General features: G+C 41.2%; 1 protein-coding gene across 5 annotated transcripts in view; it reads left to right on the top strand.

The window, feature by feature from the left end:
- Dennd5b (DENN domain containing 5B) overlaps positions 1-27481 on the top strand; it is a 134740-nt gene that overhangs the window by 86058 nt on the left and 21201 nt on the right. For 4 of the 5 annotated variants that reach the window (XM_042274386.2, XM_016005199.3, XM_042274384.2 and 1 more), the window contains 5 exons: positions 6537-6630; positions 9464-9595; positions 13001-13153; positions 14349-14427; positions 23406-23487. In XM_042274386.2, the coding sequence (XP_042130320.1) occupies positions 6537-6630; positions 9464-9595; positions 13001-13153; positions 14349-14427; positions 23406-23487 (540 nt within the window). Of the gene's footprint in view, positions 1-6536; positions 6631-9463; positions 9596-13000; positions 13154-14348; positions 14428-19967; positions 20183-23405; positions 23488-27481 lie in introns of those variants that run through there. The other variant, XM_076568377.1, reaches the window with a different exon arrangement.

Here is a 27481-nt window from a genome sequence, read left to right as displayed (position 1 = left end):
AAGTTCACATTTAAATGACTATATTAAAACACTATCTTAATACTAATCAGGGAAGATGACTTTTGCCAGTAACCTTGACACTTGAAAGGGGGACCTAGAAAAATTTTGAATTTAAGGATGGCCTGAACAACATAGCAAGTTTGAAGATAATGTAGTCTATATAGTGACCCCATGTCATAAAGCAAAACAGATAAACACAGAACTTAAAACTTTGCTTAAAAATGTTGGTGATTATGGGGTTCAGTGTATTCACTTTTTTAAAAGATTTATGTGTATAAGTATTTTGCTTACATGTATGTTATGTGCATACTTGGTACCAGTGGTAGTCATAAGAGGGCATTAGATCCCGTAGAAATGGAGCTAACAGATGGTTCTGAGCTACTATATGAATGCTAGGAACCAAATCCAGTTCTTCTGTAAGAGCATCAAGAGTAACTCTGAGGTGTTTGTTTGTTTGTTGGTTTGTTTGTTTGTTTGTTTGTTTGAGACATGGTCTTGTATTCCTGGACTGGTCTTAGACTTTCAGTTCAGATTGCTCTGAACTTCTTTTTCATGTATTTTCTATTTATTCTTTGAGAATTTTATACACCTATGATGTATATACCTTCTCTCTCTCTCTCCCTCCCTCCCTCCTCCCTTCCTCCCTCCCTCCCTTCCCCAACTGATGTCCATATTCCTTCCTTCCTTCCTTCCTTCCTTCCTTCCTTCCTTCCTTCCTTCCTTCCTTCCTTCCTTCCTTCCTTCCTTCCTTCCTTCCTTCCTTCCTTCCTTCCTTCCTTCATTTTAGCACACTGAGTCTGAGTCTAATTAGTGCTGGCAGTATGTGAAAGGATAGGGCCAGCTACTGGAGCATGGGCAACTCTCCCTCATCCAGCAGCCATCAGCTACAAATTACTCTTCAGGTAGAAGTGGGACTTTATTAATCCTTTCTCCATCCATGCTGGAATTCTGACTGTCTTGCTCTTGTGCAGGCAACCACAGCCACTGTGAGTTCATTTGTGAAATGGCCCTGTCCTAAATGGAAAACAGTTTCACAACAGTTCTCAAACTCTGGCTCCTGCAATCTTTTCATTCCCTCTTTTGCAATGACCCCTGAGCCTTTCAGGGATAGGGTGTGATGCAGACACCCTTTAGAGCTGAGCACGGTTCTCATCATCATACCTCTGTTTCTAGAGTGCTAGGGTTGCAGATGTGTGGTACATCATCTGTTTTATGTAATGCTGAGATGAAACTAAAGGCATTGTGCATGCTAGGTGAGAATTCTACAAACTGAGCTACATCTCCAGGTCTCAAATTTTCTTTTCTTTTAATTATAAAATGTTCTAATTGTTCGAATTGCTTTGATATAAATGAGTACACTGTTGACCTGACAGTTTTTGTTTCCCTTTGATAACATTATAGTTTTCATTCATCTGTTTGGTAAGATTGGTTGTACCATTAGTATATATGAGAATTATCCTGGTTAAAGATTTAACAGTGAATCCAGCTTGGTGGTACATACCTGTAATCTTAGCATTTGGGTAATTGGGGCAAATTTAAGGCCAATCTAGGCTACATAGAAAGATTGTTTCAGAGGAGAAAAAAAGAATTTAGCAATGAAGTGAACATAACAACAAACAATAAAAAACACCAAGCACAAGAAAACAGCAGTAAATATATACATATAGATAATTTATATCGAACGAGATGGCTCTCAGTTGTAATCCTAGCACAAAGGAATCTGAGACAGGAGGAGCCCAATTTCAAGACCAGGCTATATAACAAGTATGAGGCTAGAGGCCATTGAAGACCTTTCTCAAGTAAGATAAATAATAAAATAATATAAACAGTGAAGGAAAATATGGAGTTCTTAGAAGGGAGGGTGTGGTGGTTTGAATGAAAATGGAAACGATAGACTCATAGGGAGTGGCATTACTGGAGATGTGGCCTTGTTAGAGGAAGTGTGGCACAGTGGGTAGGATCACTCAAGCCAGACCCAGTGTCACTCTCTTCCTGCTGCCTTCCAGTTCCGATGTAGAACTCTCGGCTCCTTCTCCAGCACTGCCTGCCTGCCTGCTGCCATGCTTCCCACCGTGATCATATGTACTATGGTAGTTTGAATAGGTCTGACCCCCATAAAACTTGTGTTTGAATGCTTGGCCCATAGGGAGTGGCAATGTTAGGTATGGCCTTGTTGGAGGAAGTGTATTACTATGGGGGCGGGCTTTGAGGTCTCATGTGCTCAAGCTACACCCAGTGTGGCACCCAGTTGCTTCCGCTATGGGCAGGGAAGCTTCTTTTGCAATGGTATCGATGAGTGCAGACTCATAACTGGGAATGAGAGACATTGAAGGCTTCTGTGACAACTTCACACACACAACTTCACACATACACACACACACACACACACACACACACACACACACACACCTGAAAAAGAAACAAGTCCAAACAGGAAGCTATTGAAGATAGTTCTTACAAATTGTGATAAAGATGCTGAAGTGTAACGCTTCATAGTTGATGGCTTATGGTGTAGGGGTGGGGAAGGACTCAGTTTTCTTTAAGGGGCTGGCCACTGGGAGTTTGACTAGGCTCCAGTAAGTATGGGCCACACACATTGGACTTGGTGTTTCTGTTTTTTGGGGAGGGCAGCAGCACAGATCGTGGACGTCAGCACTGCCTCCAGTGCCTGGGTGGATCATGGAAGTCTTTCAAGGAGACAATCCAGAAACTGAACCATTCTTCATTTTGGATATCTTGTTGCTCAGAGTCAGGATCATAGTGCATTTGGGCAGCATGACTGGTAGCAAGACCTTTGCTCACTCCAGTCTTCTGTATACCACCCTGCCCTTGGTGACAGCCACCCCACTGGTACCCTGGGCACGATTGTTGTGTTTGCAGCCTGTAAGTACCATGGCCCCGTGCTCTCCCCCTGCAGGAAGGTGAGCAGCCATTCCATGCCCCAGATGGCACCAGCCTAGCAGACAGCAGTGAGGCAAGGTGGGCAGGTGGTGGCCTGAGCCTCCCAGAGGCCCAAACACCAGCCCTACTTGGCAACAACATGCTCCTTTGTCAGCTGTGAAGCCACACTCTCAAACCTGTTGCTGCTGAAGCATCTCTAATTCTGCTTTTCTCCATCATCTTTCTATCTCTGTATTGTACATTCCTTTATTAAAGTGACATTTCAATCTACTATGTGTCATACAGTATGACATACTTTGCTCAAACAGCTTTACATGCAAATACTTAATGTAGTGAATCACTGAACTGGTTCAAGGTTTCTGAAGCACCATAAATACCGGAATATTGATGAGACTCATATTGGATATCCTGTTTCTAAGAGTGAGGGAGATTGTGCAGCTGGACAGTGCATCTGGGGCAGGGGGCAGGACCCACACAAGCTCCAGGTCACTGCACACCACCCGCCCCAGAAGCCTACTGGCAGTACTGTGACCCCATACTCTCCTCCCCCAGTAATCTTAATGCTCATTTCCCTGTTTTGGAAAGAAAATTAAATAGGATATTTATTTGCACCACCCTGCCTATTAACCCTAATTTGTTTTGGGAAGAGGATTTCAGATGGTTGGTTGGTTGGTTGGTTGGTTGGTTGGTTGGTTGGTTGGTTGGTTGATTAGTTTAGTTTGGGGTTCATTGAGACCAAGTTTCACCAAGTAGCTTAGGATGGCCTGCAACACACCGTCCCTTGTCTCCATCTTCCAAGAGGTAGGGTTGTAAACGTGTGCCTCCATGCTCAGATCAAACCTGATTGTTTTCAGTCCCTGTGAAATTCGTATTAACTATTTTTGATTGTGGTATTGTATTCCCCCAAATACTGTGCATGCTAATAAACTTATCTGGCATCAGAGACAGAACAGCCACAATATTAAACATAGAGGATAGGCAGTGGTAGCACACACCTTTAATCCTAGCATTCCAGAAGCAGAGATCCATGTGTTCAAGGATACAGCCAGCATTGGAGACACATGCCTTTAATCTCAATACCAACCATAGAAGACCTGGAGGTCTGTACAGACAGGCAGTGACGAGGCGGTCATGTGGTTGGGTTTACAGCCAATGAGAAGGCAGAACAGAAAGTCTGTATAAAGACAAACACATAGGAAGGAGGTCTCTCTTGGCTGAAGAGGCTACCTGCAGCAGACGGGTAAGGCTCTTAGCTCTGATCTCTTGGCTTTCTTCTTTGCATTGGTTCTGTTTCTTATTTAATAAGACGTTGGTTACATCTACATTTGACAGTACTGTTTTTCCTTTTTAAACTACGTTTATTGGGGGGAATACACACATGCCATGTTGTACATGCAGAGACCAGAGGACAACATTTGGGAGTTAGCCTTCTCACTTCATCGGATCATCAGGCTTGGAGGCAAGTTCCTTCTCCCGCAGGACCATTTTCAAGACCTCTGTGCTAAAGGTCTGCACTTAGGTCTTTATACATTCTCTCTGTTAAGTTCTATTTATTGTGAGCTATTTATGCCATGTAGTTTTTATAAGAATAAGCTGTAGAAATTACATTTTGTGTTGTATTTCCATCAGTTGAGTGGTAGCACTTCAGGATGAATTGAAAAGTCTTTGTTGAGAATAAGACAGTTGATAAAGGGATATTCATGTCATATGGAGATATTCATGTCATAAAGGAAAGCAGGTCTTGGTATGGCATGAGACCAAGGAATCAAGGACAGTATTCCCAGGATTTGGGGATCTGTTGAGCAAGGTTGGAAGGGAGAAAAACATTATAGAGAAAAGGACATTGCTTTTGGAGTACTTTGTATGATTTTCCTTGGTCCTTAGGCCAGAACTGACGGGAAAACAGCAGAAGAGCTAATGTACCAGGAGGTGGGCATTAGCACATTAGATGGAAATGTTTCAGAGTTCTGAGGTCAGGACTAGACAGATGGCTCAGCCATTAAGAGCACTGGCTGCTCTTCCAGAGGATTCGGATTTAATTCCCAGCATCCACATGGCAGCTCACAGCTGTCTGTAACTCTAATTCCAGAGGATCCAATATCCTCACACAGACATACATGCAGGCAAAACACAGATACACATGAAATAATTTTTTTTAAGTTTTTCATAAAATATCTTATAATATAGGCCACCATTTCATAGAAATACTATCATACAATTTTAGAGCCCAGAGTAATCATATCCTAGCTCACTGACACAAAAGAGCCTTAAGTTTAAAAAGATATCCCTTTAAAAAGTTGACAGTCAAGCCTGGAGAGATGGTTTAGTGTTCAAGATCATATATTGCTCTTGCAGAGGACCCAGTTTGGCTCCTAACCACCTGTAACTCCAGCTCCAGAGGATCTTAGGCCATGCATGGGCACCCACACTCACAGGCACATACCTACACACAGACACATATATTAATAATAAAAAAAATAATATTTTTAAGTGGAAAATTCAAAAAATTTTTCTTTTGGGACACTACAATTAATTTGTTATAAATTATGGACTTTGAGAATATTCTTTTTGCTAAAGATACTTAAGTATATTTACTTGGAACACATCAGGGAGACTTGCATACATCTGATATAATCAAGGATCAACTTGAGTTAAGATCTGATTTGATGCTGGGTGTGATGGTGCACACTTTTAATCTCAGCCTTGGAGAGACAGAGGCAGGAGAATCTCTGAATTCAAGACTAGCCTTGTCTACATAGTGAGTTCCAGGACAGCCAGAGCTACACAGACCATGTCTTTTACCAAAAAAAAAAAAAAAAAAATCTGTCTTATTATGTTTATTATGTGTATGTATATCTAACATTTAGCACTCCCCTTTTAAAATCTCAATGTTTGTGTCCATCTGTGTCTGTGTGAGTATATGCCAAGTGACTGTGGATACCCATGGAGGCTGAAAGAGGGCATCAGGTCCTTGAAAGCTAGTTACAAGTGGTTGTAAGCCACCCAGTGTGGGTGCTGAAACCAAACTCAGTTCTCTGTCAGAGCGGCAAGGGCTCTCTCCAGTCCCTAATCTCAATTTTTAAAAAGTACTAATTGTAGTGATAGTTGTGAATATCCAAAACCCACTAGATTGAGTGCTTTGGATGGGTAAATTAAATGGTATCTAAAATTATAACTTTAAACATATTTTTGAAAAGAATTGATTGAAAGAATTGAGTATGGTGGCACAGAAGACAAGAGAATCGTGATTTCAAGGCCAGACTAGCGTGCAGCAAGACTTTCCAAACTAAAAACAAGGCAAGAAGAAAATGGCTGTTGCCAGCCTTTTGTGTGGAATGGTTCATTCTTTCTGGGTGGTGGTTGTTGTTGCTTTGGTTTTTTGTAGTTGTTTTGGAGGAGGCTGGTGTTTTTGTTTTTTGTTTGGTTTTGTTTTTGTTTTTTTGAGACAGGATTTCTATATGTGGTCCTGCCTGTCCTGGAACTCACTCTACAGACCAGGCTGGCCTCCAACTCAGAGATCTGTGCTCGGATTATTGGCATGAGGCTCCACTGCCCAGCCCATTCTTTCTGTTTTTAAGAAAATTAATTTGGTTAGTTTTTTAATCTATGTTGTATTGGGTATATTTATCTTCCAGTCGCTGGGTGAGTCGAAGTGCCACGGCACAGCGCCGGAAAGAACGGCTCCGCCAGCATTCTGAACACATGGGACTGGACAACGACTTACGGGAGGTATGTGGTCCAGTGCGGAGATCACAGAACTCACCCAGGGGCTGTCAGTATTCATGATCTCTCAAGTTCTTTTAAAAACAGTTTAACTTATTTTAAAATATTATTTTTATACTGAAGTGTAGCAGAAAACATTTTTCCAGTTTTGTCCTTTTGTTCATCTAAAATAGGGCTTTATTTCTGTGTAGTAAATCTAATAGAAGCTTTATTTAGGGTAATTTTTTGGTCAGTAGGTCTCCTGAAGGGAGAAACATTGAGATACACATATATCTAAGTTTCAAATATAATTTAAGCTTAGTAAGTAAAGATATATTAACATATTCTTTGGCTTGCTGACACCGTGTTTTAGAAGTGTCAGAGCTGTTTTTAGATTAAGATCTATATGCTTTATTTGTATTCATTGAAAATAAAATTCAAATTATGTTTAAATAATTATATTTTGTTTCTTGTGATCAAAAGAAAAATGCAAACAAAAATTTTGCTGTTTTATAAGCTCAAGTGTGTAGAAATAGGATGGAAAACATCCTTCCAAACTGAAGCCTCTCTTGTTTGTTGCCTTGCCTTCACCATCCCCCTTGCTGTGGTCTTATCATGTGCATGCAGGTTTTGCTTCTGTTTTCCTTTTTTTTTCCCCCCTTTTTCTACTTTTCTGTCATTGAAACATCGCCATCATCTTAGCCTTCCGGGGGACTTTTGGTCTGTCAGAACTCCATGGCATTCTGGGAGTGGGATCAGGGCCCAACTCCTCCTGCACGGCTTCCTAAAAAGTCCTTCTCTGAGTGCTGCCTGGTATGTCCTTTCCCTTGAAAGTGCTTCACAAGATGTTCCTGAATCTGTCTTTGGTGTTTCTTGAATAGCCCACACATGAGTGCATGTAGCATGTTTTGCTCTCTGCTTCTTCTTGTGTTTGCTGCCTGCTTGTGCTGGAGTGTGCTCACATAAGTAATTCTATGCTGTTAGCAGTAAGACTGACATTCAAATCCTGAGTCATTGTGTGTGTGTGTGTGTGTGTGTGTGTGTGTGTGTGTGTGTGTGCGCGTGCGTGTGCGCACACTACAGAAGTATAGAGTCCTCAGAAGGCACTGAATCTCTTATAGCTGGAGTCACAGATGGTTGTGAACTTCCTGAAGTGGATGCTACGAACCAAACTGAGGTCCTCTGAAAAACAATCACCTCTGTTTATTTTTGTTTTTGAGACAGGGTCTCATGTATCCTAGCCTGCCCTAGGCTGGCATGTGTTTAAAGATGATCTTGAACCTCTGACCCTCCTTTCCCACTGAGCTGGGTGGTGGTGGCGCACACCTCTAATCCCAGCACTTGGAAGGCAGAGGCAGGCAGATCTCTGTTGAGTTGGAAGCCAGCATGGTCTACAGATCGAGTTCCAAGACAGGCTCCAAAGCTACACAGAGAAACCCTGTCTTGAAAAACAAAACAAGAACAACAACAAAAAAGACATACACCGCTATACCCAGTTTGTTTTTTTAATAATTTAACATTATTTATCATGTGGTGGTGGTTTTATGAGGCAGGGCCTCACTATATATACTTGACTGTCTTGAAGCTCCCTGTTATATACCAAGCTGGCCTCCAACTTACAGAAGTTAGGCTATCTTGGCTTCCCTAGTACTGGGATTAAAGATGTACACCACCACACCTGGCCTTTACTTTTATTTTTAAATTATGTTCATGTGTGTGGGGCTGTGTGTACTTGAGTGCCGGTGCCTATGAAGGCCAGAGACATCACATACTCCTAGAGCTGGAGTTAACTGAGCTACCTGATGTGGGTGCTGTAAAGTGAACTCAAGTCCTCTGCAAAATCATACACACTCAGCACCACTGAGCCATCTCTCCAACTCCACCACACCCAGTTTTTATATGGTGCTGGGGATCAAACCAGGGTTTTGTATGCACCACCAAACATGGTTTATGTGGTGCTCAGGATTGATCACAAGTCCTGTGCATGATGAGCAAACTCTCTACCAACTGAGCTATAACCCCTGTTTTTGGCTTTTATGGAAATTGACTAAACAAGTTCAAAAACATTGGAATGGTTTTTTTGTCTTTTTATTTTTTTGTTTTTTGTTTTTTGTTTTTTTTTGTTTTGTGTGTGTGTGTTACCCCAAAGTCAACAGAGGATTCTGGGCATAAAACTATGGATCATAGAACAAGTCAAGGGAAGGTTTTATGCAAACATCTCAGTAGAATCTTCCCACTCACCTCATCCCCAGGTCCCATGTTTGGAGCACATAATGCTTTTCAGCCTTTTCTGCGAACTATATAGCATGCATCATGCAGTGATTGCAGCAACATTAGACGTTCGCTGATATCATTGAGGTCATAAAAATTAGTTACAACACAATTCTGGTACTATTGAAAGTTAATTAGAGCCAGGAATTTGGCTGGAGAGCAGTGCCCAGAGGATTGAGGGATTTGAAGTCTCTGTTGAGAGGAGTGGAACAGAGGAGGCCAGCAACCTTTTCTGTGGAACGTTAGACTAAACTAGACACCTAAATGTTTTTTTTTCTTAACTTGAGATCCTAACTAATCATAATTTTGGTGGTCCCATTAAAAAGACTAAACTCAATGAAACTCCTGGTATTGTGTGAATTTCAACTTAATAATGTTTCTGTCACTCTCCTTTTCACAAGAGTTAACTGGTTTCAGGAGGAGTACACATGTCTTCTGTCTTCTATCAAGAGCACCAAAATCTTAATTGCTGTTATATTCACACACTTAAGGCCTTTTTTACATCTTGCTTGTTGTATTTGTTCATGTAAGTTTTAAGTAGAAAAGAAATATATGATATTTACACATTTAAAATACTCCTAATTTTTAGAAATATATGCAAGAAGCACGAAGTTTAGGAAAAAACATGAGGCAACCAAAACTGTCAGATCTCTCACCTGCTGTGATTGCACAAACCAACTGGAAATTTGTAGAAGGCTTACTAAAAGAATGCAGAATGAAGGTACGTATACTGCTGCCAGACAGTGTGCATTCATATTTATCTAAGATGAGATCAGTCGACCTCATTTGTGCCTGCAGCTTCTCTGAAAGGAAAGTTTACTATTTTATTTTTTTATGAGTATGAGTGTTTTGCCTGTATGTATGTCTGTGTGCTACATGTGGACACTGTCCATGAAGGCCAAAAGAGGTCATCAGATCCTCTGGGATTGGCGTTACAGATGGTTGTGAGCTACCATGTGGGTGCTGGGAATCAAACCCAGGTCCTCTGCAAGAACATCCATTGCTCTTAACCACTGAGCCACCTATCCAGGCTTCAAAAGAAACTTTTTTGTAACATAGACCTGATATGCTCTTCACTGAAGTCATGAATCTCCATGAAGTCTCCATGGCCCACAGTATCAATGACATGGGAGCCTTGCTTGGCTTTTCTCATCTTTTTAACTATTGTACAGTATATGGAGTAAGTGTGTGTGTGTGTGTGTGTGTGTGTGTGTGTGTGTGTGTGTGTAGGCATACATGTGGAAATCAGTTCTTACCATCCAACTCATTTTGAGGTGTAGGGTCTTTCTTGTTTTTTGCCATTACTACAGCAGTCCCATGAGCTTCATCCCAAATCTTACAGTAGTAGCACTGAGATTGGAGGTGTGTGCCGCCTTATCCAGTTTTTACATGGGTTCCCAAGATCTGAACTCTGGTGGTCAGGCTTGTATGACAGCACTTTTACTCACCAACCATCTCCCTAGCCCTTAGCTATTGTTTTCCTCTTCAGCATGATGTTCAGCCACTCATAAGTTATATAAAGAATGTTACTCTCACGTGAAAAGCAACATATATACCTGTATAAAGCCTTGCCTGTGTCCATACACATTACCACATGTGCTTAAAGGAAAATATCTTAACTATGTTATAGGTCAGTGAATATTAAATATAATTCTTCTCTCACAGAACTGCCTTTATATGAAGTAGCCATATAAATGAAAAACCTCAGCTCTTTAAAGTAACTTGTGAGCATATTCAATAAAAGCACTGTTTTCAATATCAGTGTATACAGGTAATTAGACAAGGTACTACCTAGAGGAGCTGTATGCTTTCTCACATGTGCAAGAGTAGCTAAGGTTGATGTGAACTAATTTACCTGAAACTGGTTTTCAGTATCTGATACATTCTTGTGAGCACAGAAGAGAAAAAAGGGGGAAAGGGGGAGAATCCTAGTTCACTCACAAACTAGGAAGTTCTTAACAAAAAGGAAAAAGGAAGGAAGGAAGGAAGGAAGGAAGGAAGGAAGGAAGGAAGGAAGGAAGGAAGGAAGGAAGGAAGGAAGGAAGAAACTAGAGCTGTTTATTTCTTTTCTTTCTTTCTTTCTTTCTTTCTTTCTTTCTTTCTTTCTTTCTTTCTTTCTTTCTCTTTTTTTATACTTTTTTTTTTTTTAAATTTAATGCCGAATGCTGTTTATTGAAGGAGGGAAGAGGTCTTAAATACAGGCTTACAGCACAATGGGAGAACCCCGGAGGGCAGAAGTTCGCTACCAATGTTTTACAATCTTGCATCTAAGCTGCTAACGCCCACCATTATGCAGGATACACAGACAAGGAACTTCCCTTAAGCATTTAGGAGGGTTGAACCCGGCAGGGAATTAGCATAAGGAGGATATCAAGGTCAAGGTCAGCAAGTAATGCAACAGTTACCCAAAACGGGGGCCAGGGCCCTGCAGGTCCCCCTTTTATTCAAAAATAAGCTTCTGACTTGGGTTATATGGGACGTCAGCAGGTCACCTTACCCGTCATGGAGACGCCAGGCCACACAGGCCTTCTGTCTTAGATTGATGAGTGCCCCCCCAGGCATTACCCATCTCTGAATACTCATTATCATACAGGCTCAATCGTGTGTGAGCTGCAGAGTTAACTGCTGCTAAAGATCTCAAAGTGGCGCTGGGCTTGCAATCTGTGTGTTCGACACAGAAAAGACCAACAGAGGTCCTATCTTACTCATAGCCAGTAGGCTAAAGGCAACTGAGCCATTCCCTTCCTTAACGAGCCTTACCGCAAATTGGAGTCCTTGTAAGATGGTATCCCAAAAGCAAATGGAACTTGACTTTATAAATTTATAATTTTCAAAGCCAATCGAAATGTATATAACTATTGAATTAAATTTATCATGCCCAATAGAATGAAAGATTAACTAACTGTGGTAGCTACTTTTGCTGCCAGGGTCTCCACTGTGCTAGCTGTAGTAAGCAATTATGAAATGTTAATCCCAGAAACAGTAGCAGCGGTGGCCGCCACTGCTATAACAGCAACAACGGCAACAGCAATGTCAAAATCTCTTCTGGAGCGTGTGGACATCCACTGGCATGGATACAACTCCAGGAACACAAACAGCCAAGGCCCATTCATTTTTCTTGATCCCAGCATGACATAAGCTGGCAGCTCTGCAAAAGAACAACTAAGAACCATAAAGAAAAAACAGGCAGCTCATAAGGGGCATAAATAACTAATGGTCTTATAATGGCTACATTCAGGCTCATAAATTTTAAGATATCTTCAAAGGGGGGTTAAATGAATTTCAGGAGGCCAATAAATGTTGCATAGAGCCACTCCTGAAAAGTAGGTACTACACCAGCTTGAAGAGGATTGTGAAAATGAAAAGGCTTAGTTGGCATGCTACTGTTAACAAATGGAGGTCAGTGACCTTCAGGGTTTTCCTTAATCTCCAAGGTGTCTGGGTGACACTTTCTCAAACATACTTGAAAAAGCAGTTACCATACATTACCTTCTGGAGAATCCAACCACACGGCTACAGTTCCTAGGCTTACGTTAATGCTTGCCAAAGCTGCCATATTGGGCTCTCAATCCCCATTGGCATCAGAAGGGGAGAGTTTTTCATGAAGGCCCAATAGGTCTCTGTCATGTTGGGCTTCAACAGCAGCCACAGGGCACACACAGCAGAGCTGCTTATTTCTGTTGTTGTTTTGGCTTAAGTGCAGAAAGCTTTAGTTTGTCAAGATGCTAGAGTCAGTAAAGGTCAACTTGTAGTGACAGGATGAGGTTCTAGTGTCAGAAAGTGCATTTTCTAGGTTCAAGGCAATTTCAGAAGTTCTTGGATAATTCTACTATTACAGAAGTTAATAATTGAAATTATATGTGTGTTTTTTCAACCTTATGATGCCTTACAAATGTTATTTTATTGTTTCATTGGTGTCCTAACATTTCTCTGGCATAATAGTAAAATACTGAAGGTATTACTCCAACCAGCTGATCACCAGATTAAGATATTTTCTCCATGGTGACTGAAAATCTGTAATTAGAATTGTAATGAAAGAAAGCTGGATCTCCTAAGCTAGTAATTGATTCCTTGGTTTTTGAGTTCCACTGCTGTGGTAATTTATGACCATTCATAATGTTTTTAGACAAAACGCATGCTGGTAGAAAAGATGGGACATGAAGCAGTGGAACTGGGCCACGGAGAAGCAAACATCACTGGCTTGGAAGAGAATACTTTGATTGCTAGCCTCTGTGACCTGCTGGAGAGGATATGGAGCCATGGCTTACAGGTCAAGCAGGTAACTAACTCAAGAGGTGCTGGTGGCATGGCTGATTAAGGGACTTACTTACTCACATCAAGGGACTGTTCAAGGTGACACACACCTTTAATCCCAGCACTCAGGAAGCAGAAGCAGGTGGATTTCTGTGAGTTTGAGGCCAACCTGGTCTGCATAGTGAGACCTTGTCATAAAAAAAAAAAAAATAGGAAAAAGGAAAAAAGAACAGGTGGTGGTGGCACACACCTTTAATCTCAGCACTCGGGAGGCAGAGGCAAGCAGCCTGGTCTACAGAGCTGGCTCCAGGCCAGCCAGGGTTACACAGAGAAACCTTGTCTCAAACCCCCCCCCCCCCCAAAAAAAAGGAGGCAAGGTTGAGGCTGGCAAGATTGCTCAGCACCAAGCCTAACAATCTGACTTTGATCTTTGGAACCCACCTAGTAGAAGGAGAACTTCTACTGAAAAGTTGTCCTCTAACTTCCACACATGAAATAAATGTAACAAGAAAAAGATCCCACAAGATAACTAGATTCCCACAGGCCATTCAGTTCCAGCAGAAGAAACATAATCTGGGTTAAATGTAGTGGCATGCACCTCTAATCTCAGCACTTGGGAGGCAGAGAAAGGTGGGGGTAGGCTGGTGTGCAAAGTGAGTTCCAGACCAGCCAAGCCTATACAGTGAGACTATCTCCAAAAAAAAAGGAAGGAGAGAAAATCAATCTATGATCAGGAGGTGGTCTGAGGATCTTTCATGATAAACAGGAAAGGACAAAATTGCACATGTGTTGGAAGTGCTGGCCCCACACTCGGGAGAGAGGACCCGCCCTTCATACAGGTGTGGGAGAGCTGGCCCCACACTCGGGAGAGAGGGCCCGCCCTTCATACAGGTGTGGGAGAGCTGGCCCCTGAGGCATGGGCCTCGGAGAGCTGGCTCTGCCCCTTTGCCTGAGGGGGACGGTCCCAGTGGTCCAGACTGACCAGCTTAGCTACCACCCAGACCCACATCCTAGGCCTTGGGTTGCCCCACCCTAACATCTACCCCATCTGTGACCTGCTAGAATGTGTGAAGGGACTGGTCCTGTGGAACGATGTCTGCAGGATCTGTTACCTGGGGCAATGGGGATATCCGAGAGGGGTTTCAGTGAGGGTCTTGATGAGAAATTATTTTTTGATAAGAATTGTTTCTTTAAAGATTTTATATGTCTTGTGCTTTCAGGGGAAGTCTGCCTTGTGGTCACATCTAATTCAGTTTCAGGATAGAGAAGAGAAGCAAGAGCATCTCACAGATTCACCAGGTAAGAAGGTGTCGGAGTAAGATAGATTGCTTCAAGTCTCATGTATACTGGGCTAACCTTGTACTCTTGGTCTTCCTGTCTTCATCTCCCAAGTGCTAGGATTATAGGCATCGATCACCATACCTAGCTTGAGATCGATTGGTTTGATAGAGTTGACAGTATGAGACAATGAGAAGAATCATTTTAGATGGGTTTGTCTCTATCCAAAATTTACCCATGTTGTCAGGATAAAACAAAAGGAGCAATATTACAGGCTGTGAATCTACGAAACTCACTTGACCTTTCTGATCTTCTGCTTTCTTATTATAAGATAGAGAAAATGATAGTAGCTATCCAAAGTGATCATGTTTATATAGAAGAACAAAAACAATTAATTGTGAAGGACTATACAGGTCTGTTCTCCCAGTATTGTATGGTATACACTGTTGTTGTTATTTTTATTATAGAAAAGTTTTGTGACCATCACTAATATCTTTTTTTTTTTGAGACAGGGTCTCTCTGTATAGCCTTGGCTGTCCTGTAGACCAGGCTGGCCTTGAATTCAGAGATCCACCAGCCTCTTCCTCCCGAGTGCTAGGATTAAAGGCATGTGCCATCACCACCTGGCAATAATCTTAATATCTTCTGTTACATTTTATTTAGTTATTTTTCTATGTGGACATGTGTATGTGGAGGTCAAATGACAACTTGCAGGAGTCAGTTCTCTTCTTCCACTTTGTGGGAACTGGAAATTTAACTCTGGCTGCTTGGTTTGGTGGCATGTACCTTCATCCACTACTCTATCTCACTATCCCTCCTTTTTTTATAATGTCAGGATCAAGTCCTGGACCTTGTATTCATAAATAAATTTTCAGGAAAAATGACATATTTATCTCCAAGACTATTTAAGGGTCATATTCTTTTTTATATAATTTATTTAACTTTTTATCTCATGTACATTGGTGTGAAGGTATCAGACCTCCTGAAATGGGAGTCACTGACAGTTGTGAGCTGCTGTGTGGCTGCTGGGAATTGAACCTGGGTCCTCTGGAAGAGCAGCCAGTGCTCCTAACCCCTGAGCCATCTCTCCAACCCCAAGAGTCAGATTCTTTTGCTTAGCTTGTTTCCTTCATTTTGAGATGGGGGTCTTACTGCAATGCTCAAGTTGGCCTCAAACTTTGTATAGATTCCACCTTAGTTCCACATGTAGCTGAGACTACAGGCATGTATCACCACACTCAGCTTAGGAATCAGATTCTTCAATTTATAGAAGATATCTCATGGTATTGATATCATAATTCTTCTAATCAGAATTATATAAGATTCTTTAGGTCAAATAATACAACTATTCATTATTTTTTTCACAAAGAATTTGTGTTTTCTTGGCAGTGCTGATGATCAAACCCAAGGCATCAGCCATTGAGTCATATCCACAGCACAGATATTGATTTTCTTTATGTAAGATAACCATCTACTTCATAAAACGTAGAATTAACAGTAGGAAGTTAATAGAAATAAAGTGTTTTGGCTGGGTATGGTGGCAATTGGCTGTAATGTCAGTACTCATGCTGGGGTAGGAGGGTCATTTGAGCCAGTCTGAGCCACATGGTAAGAACTTATCCAAAAAAAGTCCAAAACTGAAAAGGGGTAGGGAAAGATTTTATAGTGAATTAGCCATTTAGGAACCATTATTTAAATTATAAATTCTTTCAAAAAATCAGAGATAAAAGTGGTTTCTTTTTTTTGAGACATGATCTCATTGCGTAGCTCTGGCTGCCCTGGAACTCAGCATGTAGACTAGGCTTTGACCTTGCAGAGATCCCCCGCCTCTGCCTCCAGAATGCTGGGATCAAAGGTGCCACCACACCCAGCTGTAAAAAAAAAAATTTTGAATCCCTAACTTAGAATCAGTGATACAGCTCCGTGAGTAAAGGTTCCTCTGCCAACCCTGAAACCTAGGTTTGATCCCCAGAATTCATGTGCTAGGAGAGAGTCAATGCCACAAAATTATCTTTTGACCTCCACCTAAAGACCATAAAAGTGTGTGTGTGTGTGTGTGTGTGTGTGTGTGTGTGTGTGTGTGTGTGTTTATGTGATTTTAAAAAATGCATAAGCTAACCACCAACCTAAGAAATAAAACATTGCAGGTTGGGGATGTAGCACAGTGGAAGGGTGCTTACCTAGCAAATGTAAGACACTGAGTTCAATCCTCAATACTGAAAATAAATAAATAAAATGAAAGAAGGAAAATAAAGGAACACCCTTGGGTTCATCCCCTATTCTTTTTCCTTCACTGTCTCTACCCAAGGAAGCACTACCCTACAGAGTTTACTCATTAAAAAAACAAACAAACAAAAAACCCTCACTTTAAATGTATTTTATAAGACAGCTAGGAATATGGATTTGATACTGCATTGCTTGGACCTCCTCTCAAAGACTTGTCAGTGTCCTGATGGCCTATGCTATAACTATATTTATACCAATTTAGATCCCTCATGTCCATCTCTTCTTCCCTTTTTGCTATATAGAAAGTAAAAGTACATTGGTCTATGTATCTAACAGAAATTGTAGCCATTAAGGATGAAGAGCTATATAAGCAAGGTAGCTTATCTAAATTTCACTTGACCATAACTAGTAAGTGGGTTTTACCCTGGTTAGAAAAGGAAGTAGGGCTGAGCATAGTGGTTATACCCACACTTAAGGTGTGAGAGCAGGAGGGTCAAGAGTTTGAGGCCATCCCTGGGGTATGTATTAAGGCCCTGTCTCAAAAGAGAATAAATTCCTAGGAAGTAGCTGTTCATGGGGTGAAATGTTGAAAAGCCAGGTTCAATTGAGATGAGATAGATGCATTCAACTCTTATGCCCAAAAAGACGTGTGAGAATGTTCAGAGGTTAGAATCAGCTGCTACTGGGCAAAATTCACAGCTTTTGTGCTTTTCACTGGCCAAATGTTGAGTGGTTCAGTTAGAAATCAGAGTTCTAAATATCTTCAGTGACCTCCAGTTGATGGTAGAATCAGCAAATTCTAAAGTGAAAGATAAATGAAAATGCATCAAAGGTCCATGCAGTTACGTCTCTGCTGTACTGCCAAATTGGTGAAGGGCTAATGATGTAAGAACATTGTTTTAGTGATCTCAGTAAGATTAATAAGAGCCATGTAACTTTTTTTTTAGACAAAGTCTCACTATGTGGCTCTGGCTGGCCTGGAACTACCTATGTAGATCTGGTTGGCTTCAGATCTACATAGACCTACCTGATAACCTCTGCCTCCCACACCAGCACTTGCCCAACATAACTTTAATATATATATTAATATAATATATATATATATCATATAAATTATATGATTGTATGTGTGTAAATGTCTTTGGAGGGCAGAAGAGGGTATCGAGTCTCTTGAAGATACAGCTACAGGTAGTTGTGGGCTGCTCAACATGAGTGAAGGGACCAAATTTGGGATCCTCTGCAAGAGCAGTACACACTCATAAAGCTGAGCCATCTCACCTGCCCTAAGCCATATAGCTTTTGAAGTCTGTGTTTATTGTTTCAATAGAAGGGTGAAGTTTATGAACATTGCTCTAATATTTCTGGTGATTTAGCCTGTGAAGACTTAAAAATATTTTGTGGGCTAGAGATGTAGCTCAGTTGGTAAAGCTTGCCTAGTGTGTTCAAGGCTCTGGATTTGAACCCCAGCACCACACTAACCGGCTTAGTGGTACACACCTGTAAACCGGGCAATCTCGGCACTGTAGAGGTGGAAGCAGGAGTTCAAGTTCATCTTGGCTACATAATTAATTGGGGGCTGGCCTGGGCTGAATAACATTAAAAATGAGGGTAGGGTTGATGAAATGGCCCAGCAGGTTAAGATGCTTACCACCAAAGTCTGATAAACTGAATTCAGCCTGATTCCCACAGGTTGGCTGCTTTGACCTCCATATATATGCCATGGCACATGTGTAAACACATGAGCACAACACACATACATACATTTAATAAATGTAATCTATTTTATTTTATTTTGTAATAGTATGGCTGGGGATGTAGCTCAGCAGTAGAACACATCCTTAGCATGTGAAAGGTTCAGTTTCATCCCAATAGAATATGAATATGGGTGCACATACATTTTTTTGGTATGTTTTCCAAGACAGGGTTTGTCTGTTGTAGTCCTGGCTGTCCTGGAACTCGCTCTGTAGACCAGGCTGTCCTGGAACTCACAGAGATCTGCCTGCCTCTGCCTCCAAGTGCTGGGATTAAAGGCATGCACCACCACCGCCCAGCTTATTTTTTTTCATCCTTTCATCACATTTATTTATTTTGGTACGGCACAGGCGTAACATGTATGAATCCTTGGTTTTGATTTTCATTACCCCCTCAAAAAAACAAAATTAAAGGAAGGTGATAATTGAAACATTTTACTTAAATACTTAATATTGGTTTTGAGTCTTGCTCACTCTCTGCTCTGACAGGCTGTTACTCTTAGTTTACCCAACAGCTAGCCTTTGAATAACCTCTAATTTGATCAATTTATTTCTCCCATATCATCATAGTATCAATCCATTTACTAATTGAAAGGTGTAGTATTCTTTACTAAATCTCTCCCTTAAATAAAATTCTAAACTGACACTTAAGGTTCAAGTATCTGACCCTCCATTGCACATTTCCTTAGCATTTACAGAGCATACACTATACATTAGTTTCTCCAGGCCCTTTGTGTATTGAAGACCAGGCATGGTGGTACACACCTCAGAGGCAGAGGCAGATGGATCTCTGAATACAGAGTTAGTCACAGCTATATTGTGAGAATGTCTCTAAAAAGGGAATAATAATAGAAAGGTTAAACACTGTCAAACACTGAGCCTGTGGCTGAGAGGATATTTAAGAAAGATTTCAGACAGACATTTAAAACTGTATCTTGAGAGCTAACTTTATACAGAGCACTAATCCAAACATTAGATCATTTAAACAAGATATCCACTCTTAACTATCTCTAGTTTATGGATAAGAGTAGAGAAGTTAGTCACTCATCCAAGCATGGAAGTCTATTAATCCCCCACAGGGTTCAGAAACACACGTTCAACCATTAAGCTGCTTCCAGTCTAGTGATAAACAGACAGTAATGGGGAGACAGGTGGTAAAGAAGCATTAAAAAGTAAGTTTTAGACTTAAAAATGCATGGCAGAGTAACATTGCCCCCTTCAGGGCTGCCGGGGAACAGAGGTGGAGCAGGACAAAGCATACCCTTCAAGGGCATGCTCTCAATGTCCTGCTTGACCAGGTCATTGGCCGCACCTTCTGGTTTCTGCCACCTCCCAATGCCATCAGGCTGTAAGTCCATCAGTGAATTGATCACTGATTAGGCTCGAGTCCAGATGATTCAGCACCTTCCAAATGCCGTGCCACATGTGAACACTGTATTGAAGGCTAAGCCATAAACACAATTTTGGAGGGCACATTTCCTGTCCAAATTAACAGTTCCTGTACCTATAGGACACCCATTGTGGAAGCTGCTGCTTTATTAAAGGCTTTATCATTATTGCTTAATTTATTTGTTTTGGTGCTAGGGTTGTACCCAGGCCTCACACATAGTATACAAGCACTCTGTCACCAAGCTGTACCTCCAGACCGCCTTTTTGTTATGAGATCGCGTAAGCTATCTGGGTCCTCCGTTGATTCCCTCTAGCCAACTTGCTGATTATAGTTTCAACTCTTTCCTTCTGCTTCATAATCTTCTCCCACTTCTCAGCATTTTGTTTTGAGGTTGTTTAGTTTTGTTTGTTTGTTGAAACAGAATTTCTTGTTGCCAAAGATGACTTTGAATTGATCCTTCTGCCTCCACCTTCCAAATGCTGGGAATACAGGTGTGGGCCACTATATCGTTCCTCTTGCTGTTTTGTGACTATATTTTATGTTGTCATGTGGAATCATCAGTCATTCTCTGAGCCATTTGACTTCCTACCCTGAAAGAATAATTCACTTCAATAACACACTTAAGCTAGGATGGTCTCAATAGGAAGATAAATCTATCATATTCCCTGAAATTTCCTCAATGTGCATTACTTCCCTGAGTATCAAAGAGATTGGTCTTTAAAGTAACAGTTTGAAAACTACCTTCCTTAAACCAGATGTTGTGGCACACCCCTTTAATTCCAGCATTTAGAAGGAAGAGGCAGGTGGGTCTCTGTGAATTCAAGGACAGATAGCCAGGTCTATGTAGAGAGATCCTGACTCAGGGAAAAGAAAAGAAAGAAAATTTCCTCCCTAATCTGCCTATTCACTCCCACCTTGCATGGATGGATTGGCCTAACCACCCTCTGGGTCCCCCTTGTCATTTTACACCTGCTAGATAGGAGCCCAGCTATTTCACCAGGCACATACACATAAAGATCCAATACACTAAAATTTTCACTGACTCTTCCTTGGTGTCATGGGCAGGAGACAAGCATCTGTTCCAGTGTTGTATCCTCACTTCTCAACATCAGTGGATCTAAAACATGAGAAGAATTTAGCTATAATATAAAGCAAAATCCACATTTTAAGTTCCATCCGTGTATTTGCTAAATGTGGTGCTTCAGTTTAGTTTCCGTTTACAGAAAAGAAAATGGAAATGAAGAATGGGTACAAAATTCCATCAAGGCCGGATGGTGGTGGCGCACACCTTTAGTCCCAGCACTTGGGAGGTAGAGCCAGACAGATCTCTGTGAGTTCAAGGCCAGCCTAGTCTACAGAGTGAGATCCAGGACAGGCACCAAAACTACACAGAGAAACCCTGTCTGGGGGGGGTGGGAAATCCATCCTATCTCATCAGAAGTGAGACTGAACATCTGTTTCCACATCATGGCCAGTGGTTGTGTGTGTGATGCTCCGTAAGTCACTGTCCTTCTTCCGTAAATGTTAGCTGTGGAACTGGAGAGAGAGCTCAACAGTTAGGAACACTTGTTGCTCTTCTAGAGGGCCTGTATAGTGCGAATTCTAATTGGTCTTAATAATAAAAACCTGGAGTCAGATATTGAAATATCAGAAAAGTAAAGGAGCCAGCCACTAGAGAGACTTCTTGCCTCTGCCAAATCCTCAGACTTCCATACTCTCATCTCCAGGCAAGATTAATTTGTTAGAGCACAAACAAAATATCACCACAGACCTTGGTTTGATGTCCAGAAACCACATGATGGTTCACAACCATCCTTATCTCCAGTTCCTGGGGAGTTGATACCCTCTTCTGACCTCCATGGACCAAACACATGCCAAACATGCACACGGTGTACATATATACATGAAGGCAAAACACTCTCACTTATAATCAATCTAATTTTTAAAGGTTTTAATAAAGTGAAGTAAAGGTAGCATTTAAGCATTTAATTTATGAGAAAATTACTCACCAAACACGATGCACACTTTTAATCTTAACATTTGAGAGGCCAAGGGGAATAGAGCTATGTGAGTTGAGCTAGCCTGAACTACATAGTGAGTTCCAGGACAGCCAAGGATATAGAGTGAGACCCTGTCTCAAAGTTAAAAAGAAAGAAGGAAAGAAAAGAAAATCACAGGCTGGAGAGATGGCTCAGCAGTTAAGAGCACTGACTGCTTTTCTAGAGGTCCTGAGTTCAATTCCCAGCAACCACATGGTGGCTCACAACCATCTGTAGTGAGATCTGGTTCCCTCTTCTGGCGTGCACGGGCACATGCAGGCAGAATACTATATACGTAATAATAAACAAATCTTAGAAAAAAAAAAAAAAGAAAGAAAGAAAAGAAAATCACTCATATACCTTATAAACTCAATTTAAATACTTACTTTGCATGATATCTATATTGTAGTTAGGATTCTGAACTTTGAAGGAGGAATTTACCAGCCTAAAGAGCCAGAGCAGTTATATTAAAAAAAAAAAGCTGGGAATGGTGGCACAGGCTTTTAAACCTAACCCTCAGGAGCAGAGGCAGGCCTAGTTTACAAAGCAAGTTCCAGGACAGCCAGAGCTGTTACACAGAGAAACCCTATCTCAAAAAACAACAAAAAAGAAAAGAAAAAATCTTCCAAAGTTTAAACATTAAATGTTTTCTGGGCTGAGCATGTTCAATCCCCAGAATCACATCAACAAGGCATAGTATCACATACATGTTGTCCTAGCATTCAGGGTTAGAGGACAGCCTTGGATACATGAGACATTGTCTCAGAAAAGCCATAAATAGTTTTCTAGTTGATAAGTCCAGAGATGAAGGCTCTCACATACTTAATAGCTTAACTTCTCAACATTGCCTTTGAGTAGTTATCCGGCACTATGAAAATGAATAGCTAAATGGCTTACCCTCGTGACCAGAATTTGCACATATTGCATTATTTGCTAGATGTACTTTCATAAAAATATTAGTTTTAAATTTCCAAATATAGCCACAGCTTGTTTAGAAAGAACACACCTGTTTACTGTGTTAAGAAAAGTATTAATACTAAATGGTCAGCCCTAAAAACATGCATACAAGTAACATTATACAGACTGATCAGGTCGTATTTATGTATTTAGAAATATGTATACATACACATATCTATGACAAAGGAGGCCATGAATCTGAAAGAGCAGAGGTGTGGGGAATGGAGGGTGCATATGGGAGGGCATAGAGGGAAGTGATATATTTACATTGTAATCTCAGAAATTTTTGTTTGTTTTTGGTTTTTTGAGACAGGTTTCTCTGTATGTAGCGTTGGATGTCCTGGAACTCACTCTGTAGACCAGACTGGCCTTAAACTCACAGAGATTGTCCTATACCACCACCACTCAGCAATCTCAGAAATTTTTAAAATTTTATTTTAAAGGTATATGAATAGGCCAAGCATGGTGGTACACCCTTTCAATCCCAGCACTTGGGAGGCAGAGGCAGGTGGGTCTCTGTGAGTTCGGGGCCAGCCAGGGTTACAGCAGAAAGATCTGTCTTGAAAGAATTTAAAAATTAAAGTATAAATTCTTACTGTTATTTTCCTAATACTATGCTAATATTTTTCTACATAGTTGCCCTTGGACCAGAAAGAAGAAAATCTGACTCAGGAGTTATGTTACCAACACTCAGGGTCTCTCTTATTCAAGACATGAGGTATTTGTTACACATGCTGACGAATGGTGACATCTGTGTAGCTTTCCCTAAACTGCTCCAGCGATTATAACTATACCTTTTGTTTATGTGTTCTGAAGAAAGTATTTTCATGATTATAAATATGGTTCTTTATTTATTTTTATTTTATCTTATGAATGTTAGTGTTTGACCTTACATATATGTAAACCCTGTGCATGCCTGGTGCCCACGGAGTTCAGAGGAGGGAACTGGATCTCCTGAAACCAGAGTTAGGGGATGGTTGTGAGCTACCGTGTGGGCACTGAGAGCTGAGTGCAGGTGAAGAGCAACAAGTGCCTTCAACTGCACAGCCGTCTCTCTGCCTAACTCTTAATTGTTTTCTACTGTACTGTTTTGTTGTTTTTTCTGACATTAAATAAAAAGGAAGATGCAGTTGGGGAAGAGTTTTCTAAAACAGCTCTAAACTATAACTTCTCTTTGAAAAATCTCTTAATGTTATCTGTAGATATAGATCAAAAAATATAAACAGATGGCTTAGCAGAAAAATTGGTCTCAGAACGATACATTTTTTATGTTTTTTGTTTGTTTGTTTGTTTGTTTGTTTTTAGAGACAGGGTTTCTCTATGTAGCCCTGCTGTCCTGGAACTCACTCTGTAGACCAGGCTGGCCTCAAACTCAGATCTGCCTGCCTCCAAGTGCTGGGACTAAAGGTGTGCACCACCACTGCCCAGCAAGATAGAGCTTTAAAAGTACAAATATTGAAATTCCAATTTCTTGCCAGGGAGTGGTGGCACACACATTTAGTCCAAGAATCTGGGAGGCAGAGGCAGATGGGTCTCTGTGAATTCAAGGCCACCTGGTCTACAAGGCAAATTCCAGGACAACTGGGGCTGTTACAACACAGAGAAACTCTGTCAAAAAAAAAAAAAAAAAAGAATGAAAAAGGTGAGGCTTTTTTCTTATAAACATTTTAAACACAATATTTAGTCAACACTTAAGATATCAGAGTTTAAAATGTGTGTACAAAGAATATAAAGTAACTGTAATACTTAATGACATTTTGTTCCCGGGCTAGGGAGATGGCTCAGCACTTAAGAGCATTGGCTGCTCTTTCTAGAATTGAACCTGGGTTCAATTGCCTACCCACATGGCAGCTCACAACTGTCTATAACTCCAGTTCTAGGGAATATGCTATCCTCACACAGACATACATGCAGGCAAAACACCAATGCACATAAAAATAAATCTTGAGAAAAAAAAAAAGAAAAGAAGGGGGGGAAAAGACTTTTGTACCTTTTGTGGTGGTATGTGTCTTTGATCCCAACACTTGGAAGTAGAAGCAGGGGATCTCTGTGAGTTTGAGACCAGCCTGGTCTACATAATGAGTTCTAGGACAGCCAGGGCCAAATTAGAGAGACCCTGTCTCAAAACAAAAAAACTAAAAGCCACTTACAACTTTTCTTTAAAGGTGTACTTTGTTGGTGTAATTTGTGTGTGTGTTCATATATGTGTGCGTGCGTGCGTGCGTGTGTGTGTGTGTGTGTGTGTGTGTGTGTGTAGGCCAAAGGACAGCCTCTCATGTCTTTTCTTAAGCACCATCAACTTTGTTTTTTGATGCAAGTTCTTTCATTGTCATAGACCTTGCCAATTGGGCTAGGTGGGCTAGCTAGAAAACTCCAAGGATTACAAGTACTAGTCACCTTGCTATGTGTGTGTTTGGGGGGGTGGGGGGAGAGGGTGTGGGTGTGTGCATGTGTGTTGTGTGTGTGTAGGGGGGTATGGGTGTGGATGTGAGGGGAGAGGGTGTGGGTATGTGGATGTGTGTGTGTGGATGTGTATGTGTGTGTGTTGTGATGAGTCATGCTAACAAAGACTTTTCACTGGAGTTGGTTTTTACTATTTACCTTGTCTTCTTTTCTGATCTTCCTTTTCTCTGCTGTGAGGAAAACTGCTTAAGAAAATAAATTCATTCCTGCTGGATCCAGCATTGATTTCTACATAGAATTCTAACTTATACATATATATAACATTAGTTGATACTGGTCACGTAGTTTTCTAAGTCTTTCCCTTTCCAAGTTTTAAGATTTATCAACACATTGCCAGGTGTGGTGGCACAGCAGCAGGTGGATCTCTATGAGTTCTAGGCCAGCCTGGTCTACATAGCAAGTTCTAAGACAGCCAGGACTACATAAACAGACCCGGTCCCCAAAAAACAAATAAAAAAATCAATGCAGTACTGCATGTCTCCTCTAATGCTGTACAAAGCAACTAAAGCGGTTACTTCAAATAAGATCTTGAGGGCCTGGAGAGATGATTCAGTGGTTAAAAGCATACTCTATTTTCTCTCTCTCTCTCTCTCTCTCTCTCTCTCTCTCTCTCTCTCTCTCTCTCTTTCTCTGTGTGTGTGTGTGTGTGTGTGTGTGTGTGTGTGTGTGTGTGTGTGTGTGTAAAATTTAATTGATTGATTTTTATTTTATGTCCATTGGTGTTTTGCCTGTGTGTATGTCTGGGTGAGGGTGTCAGGTCCCTTGGAACTGGAGTTATAGACAGCTGTGAGCCGCCATGTTGGAGCTGAGAATTGAACCCAGGTCCTCTGGAGGGGCAGTCAGTGCTCTCAGTCCCAGTCTATAGTGTTCTTGCAGAGGACCTGAGCTTGGTTCCCAGCACCTGTGTCAAGGCAGTTTGCAATGTCTGCATCTCCAGCCCTAGGTAATCTAATACTGTCTTCTTGGGCTCTTTGAACGCCTGAACTCATGTGCAAAGATACACCCTCCACCTCCATATGCACACATAATTAAAATCTTCAAAACAAACAGAATGCAACTTGACTATCAAATAGTTTTGTTTTTATTCTCTTGGCTAGTCTGGAACTCTTAGAGATCTGCTTGCCTCTGCCTCCTGAGTGCTGGGATTACAGGCGTGTACCACCACGCCCAATGAAATGTCAGTTCTGATGTGCAACTAAATCTTGAGTTCCAGACTAGCCAAGAGAATAAAAACAAAACCATTTGATAGCTGAATCTGAGAAGCTTTAACCTGCCCTCAAAATGTGTGTTACAGCAGTGGTGATGAATGCCTTTAATCCCAGGAGGCAGAGACAGGCAGATATCTGAGTTTTAGGCCAACCTGGTCTACAAAGAGTTCCAGGACAGGCAAGGCTATGCAGAGAAACCCTGTCTCGAAAAACAAAACTAACCAACAAACAAAAAAATATATTACCCAGGCTAGGCATAGTGAAATATGCCTTTTATCCCAGCTCTTGGGAGGCTGAGGTAAATGGATCTGTGAGTTTGAGGCCAACCTGGCCTACATGATGAGTCCCAGGCCAGCTAGGGCTAAATAGTGATCCCCTGTCTCAAAAATTAAACAACAAAAAAATGTGTATTACCCATTCTTCATCTAAAAATATAAAAGAGCTTTTCTGGGCCCAGTATAGTTAATACTTTTTGGTTCTTTTCTAGCTTAAAGTTATCCTTAAAAAAATCTCTCCTAGTCTTTTATGACTGGGGATAAAGAGCAAATTAAGCACATCCTTGCTAATTTCAATAGTTACCAGTTTTTTATTTGTAAAAACATAAATCTAAAGCCGGGCGGTGGTGGCGCACACCTTTAATCCCAGCAGAGCCAGGCGGATCTCTGTGAGTTCGAGGCCAGCCTGGGCTACCAAGTGAGCTCCAGGAAAGGCGCAAAGCTATGCAGAGAAACCCTGTCTCGAAAAACCAAAAAAAAAAAAAAAACCATGAATCTAGATGGCATGGTTGCTCTCCTAAACTACTGTAAAGTAGGTGTGATCCTATATATGACTTTCTTTAAGGATAATTTAGAAATGGAAAAATGTTAACAAATTGGACAGTAATTTTTGGCCTGTCTTCCTCCCCATGACTGGGTATTGCTTGTCATCATGTAACACCAGAACTTAGGACAAAGGGGACTAAACTGGGTGGTGGTGTCACTCACCTTTAATCTCAGCACTTGGGAGGCAGAGGCAGGGGGATCTCTGTGAGTTTGAGGCCAG

This window comes from Peromyscus maniculatus, chromosome 3, assembly GCF_049852395.1.
Source record: "Peromyscus maniculatus bairdii isolate BWxNUB_F1_BW_parent chromosome 3, HU_Pman_BW_mat_3.1, whole genome shotgun sequence".
NCBI classification, from domain to species: Eukaryota; Metazoa; Chordata; class Mammalia; order Rodentia; family Cricetidae; genus Peromyscus; species Peromyscus maniculatus.
This window is presented reverse-complemented; position numbering and strand designations above follow the sequence as displayed.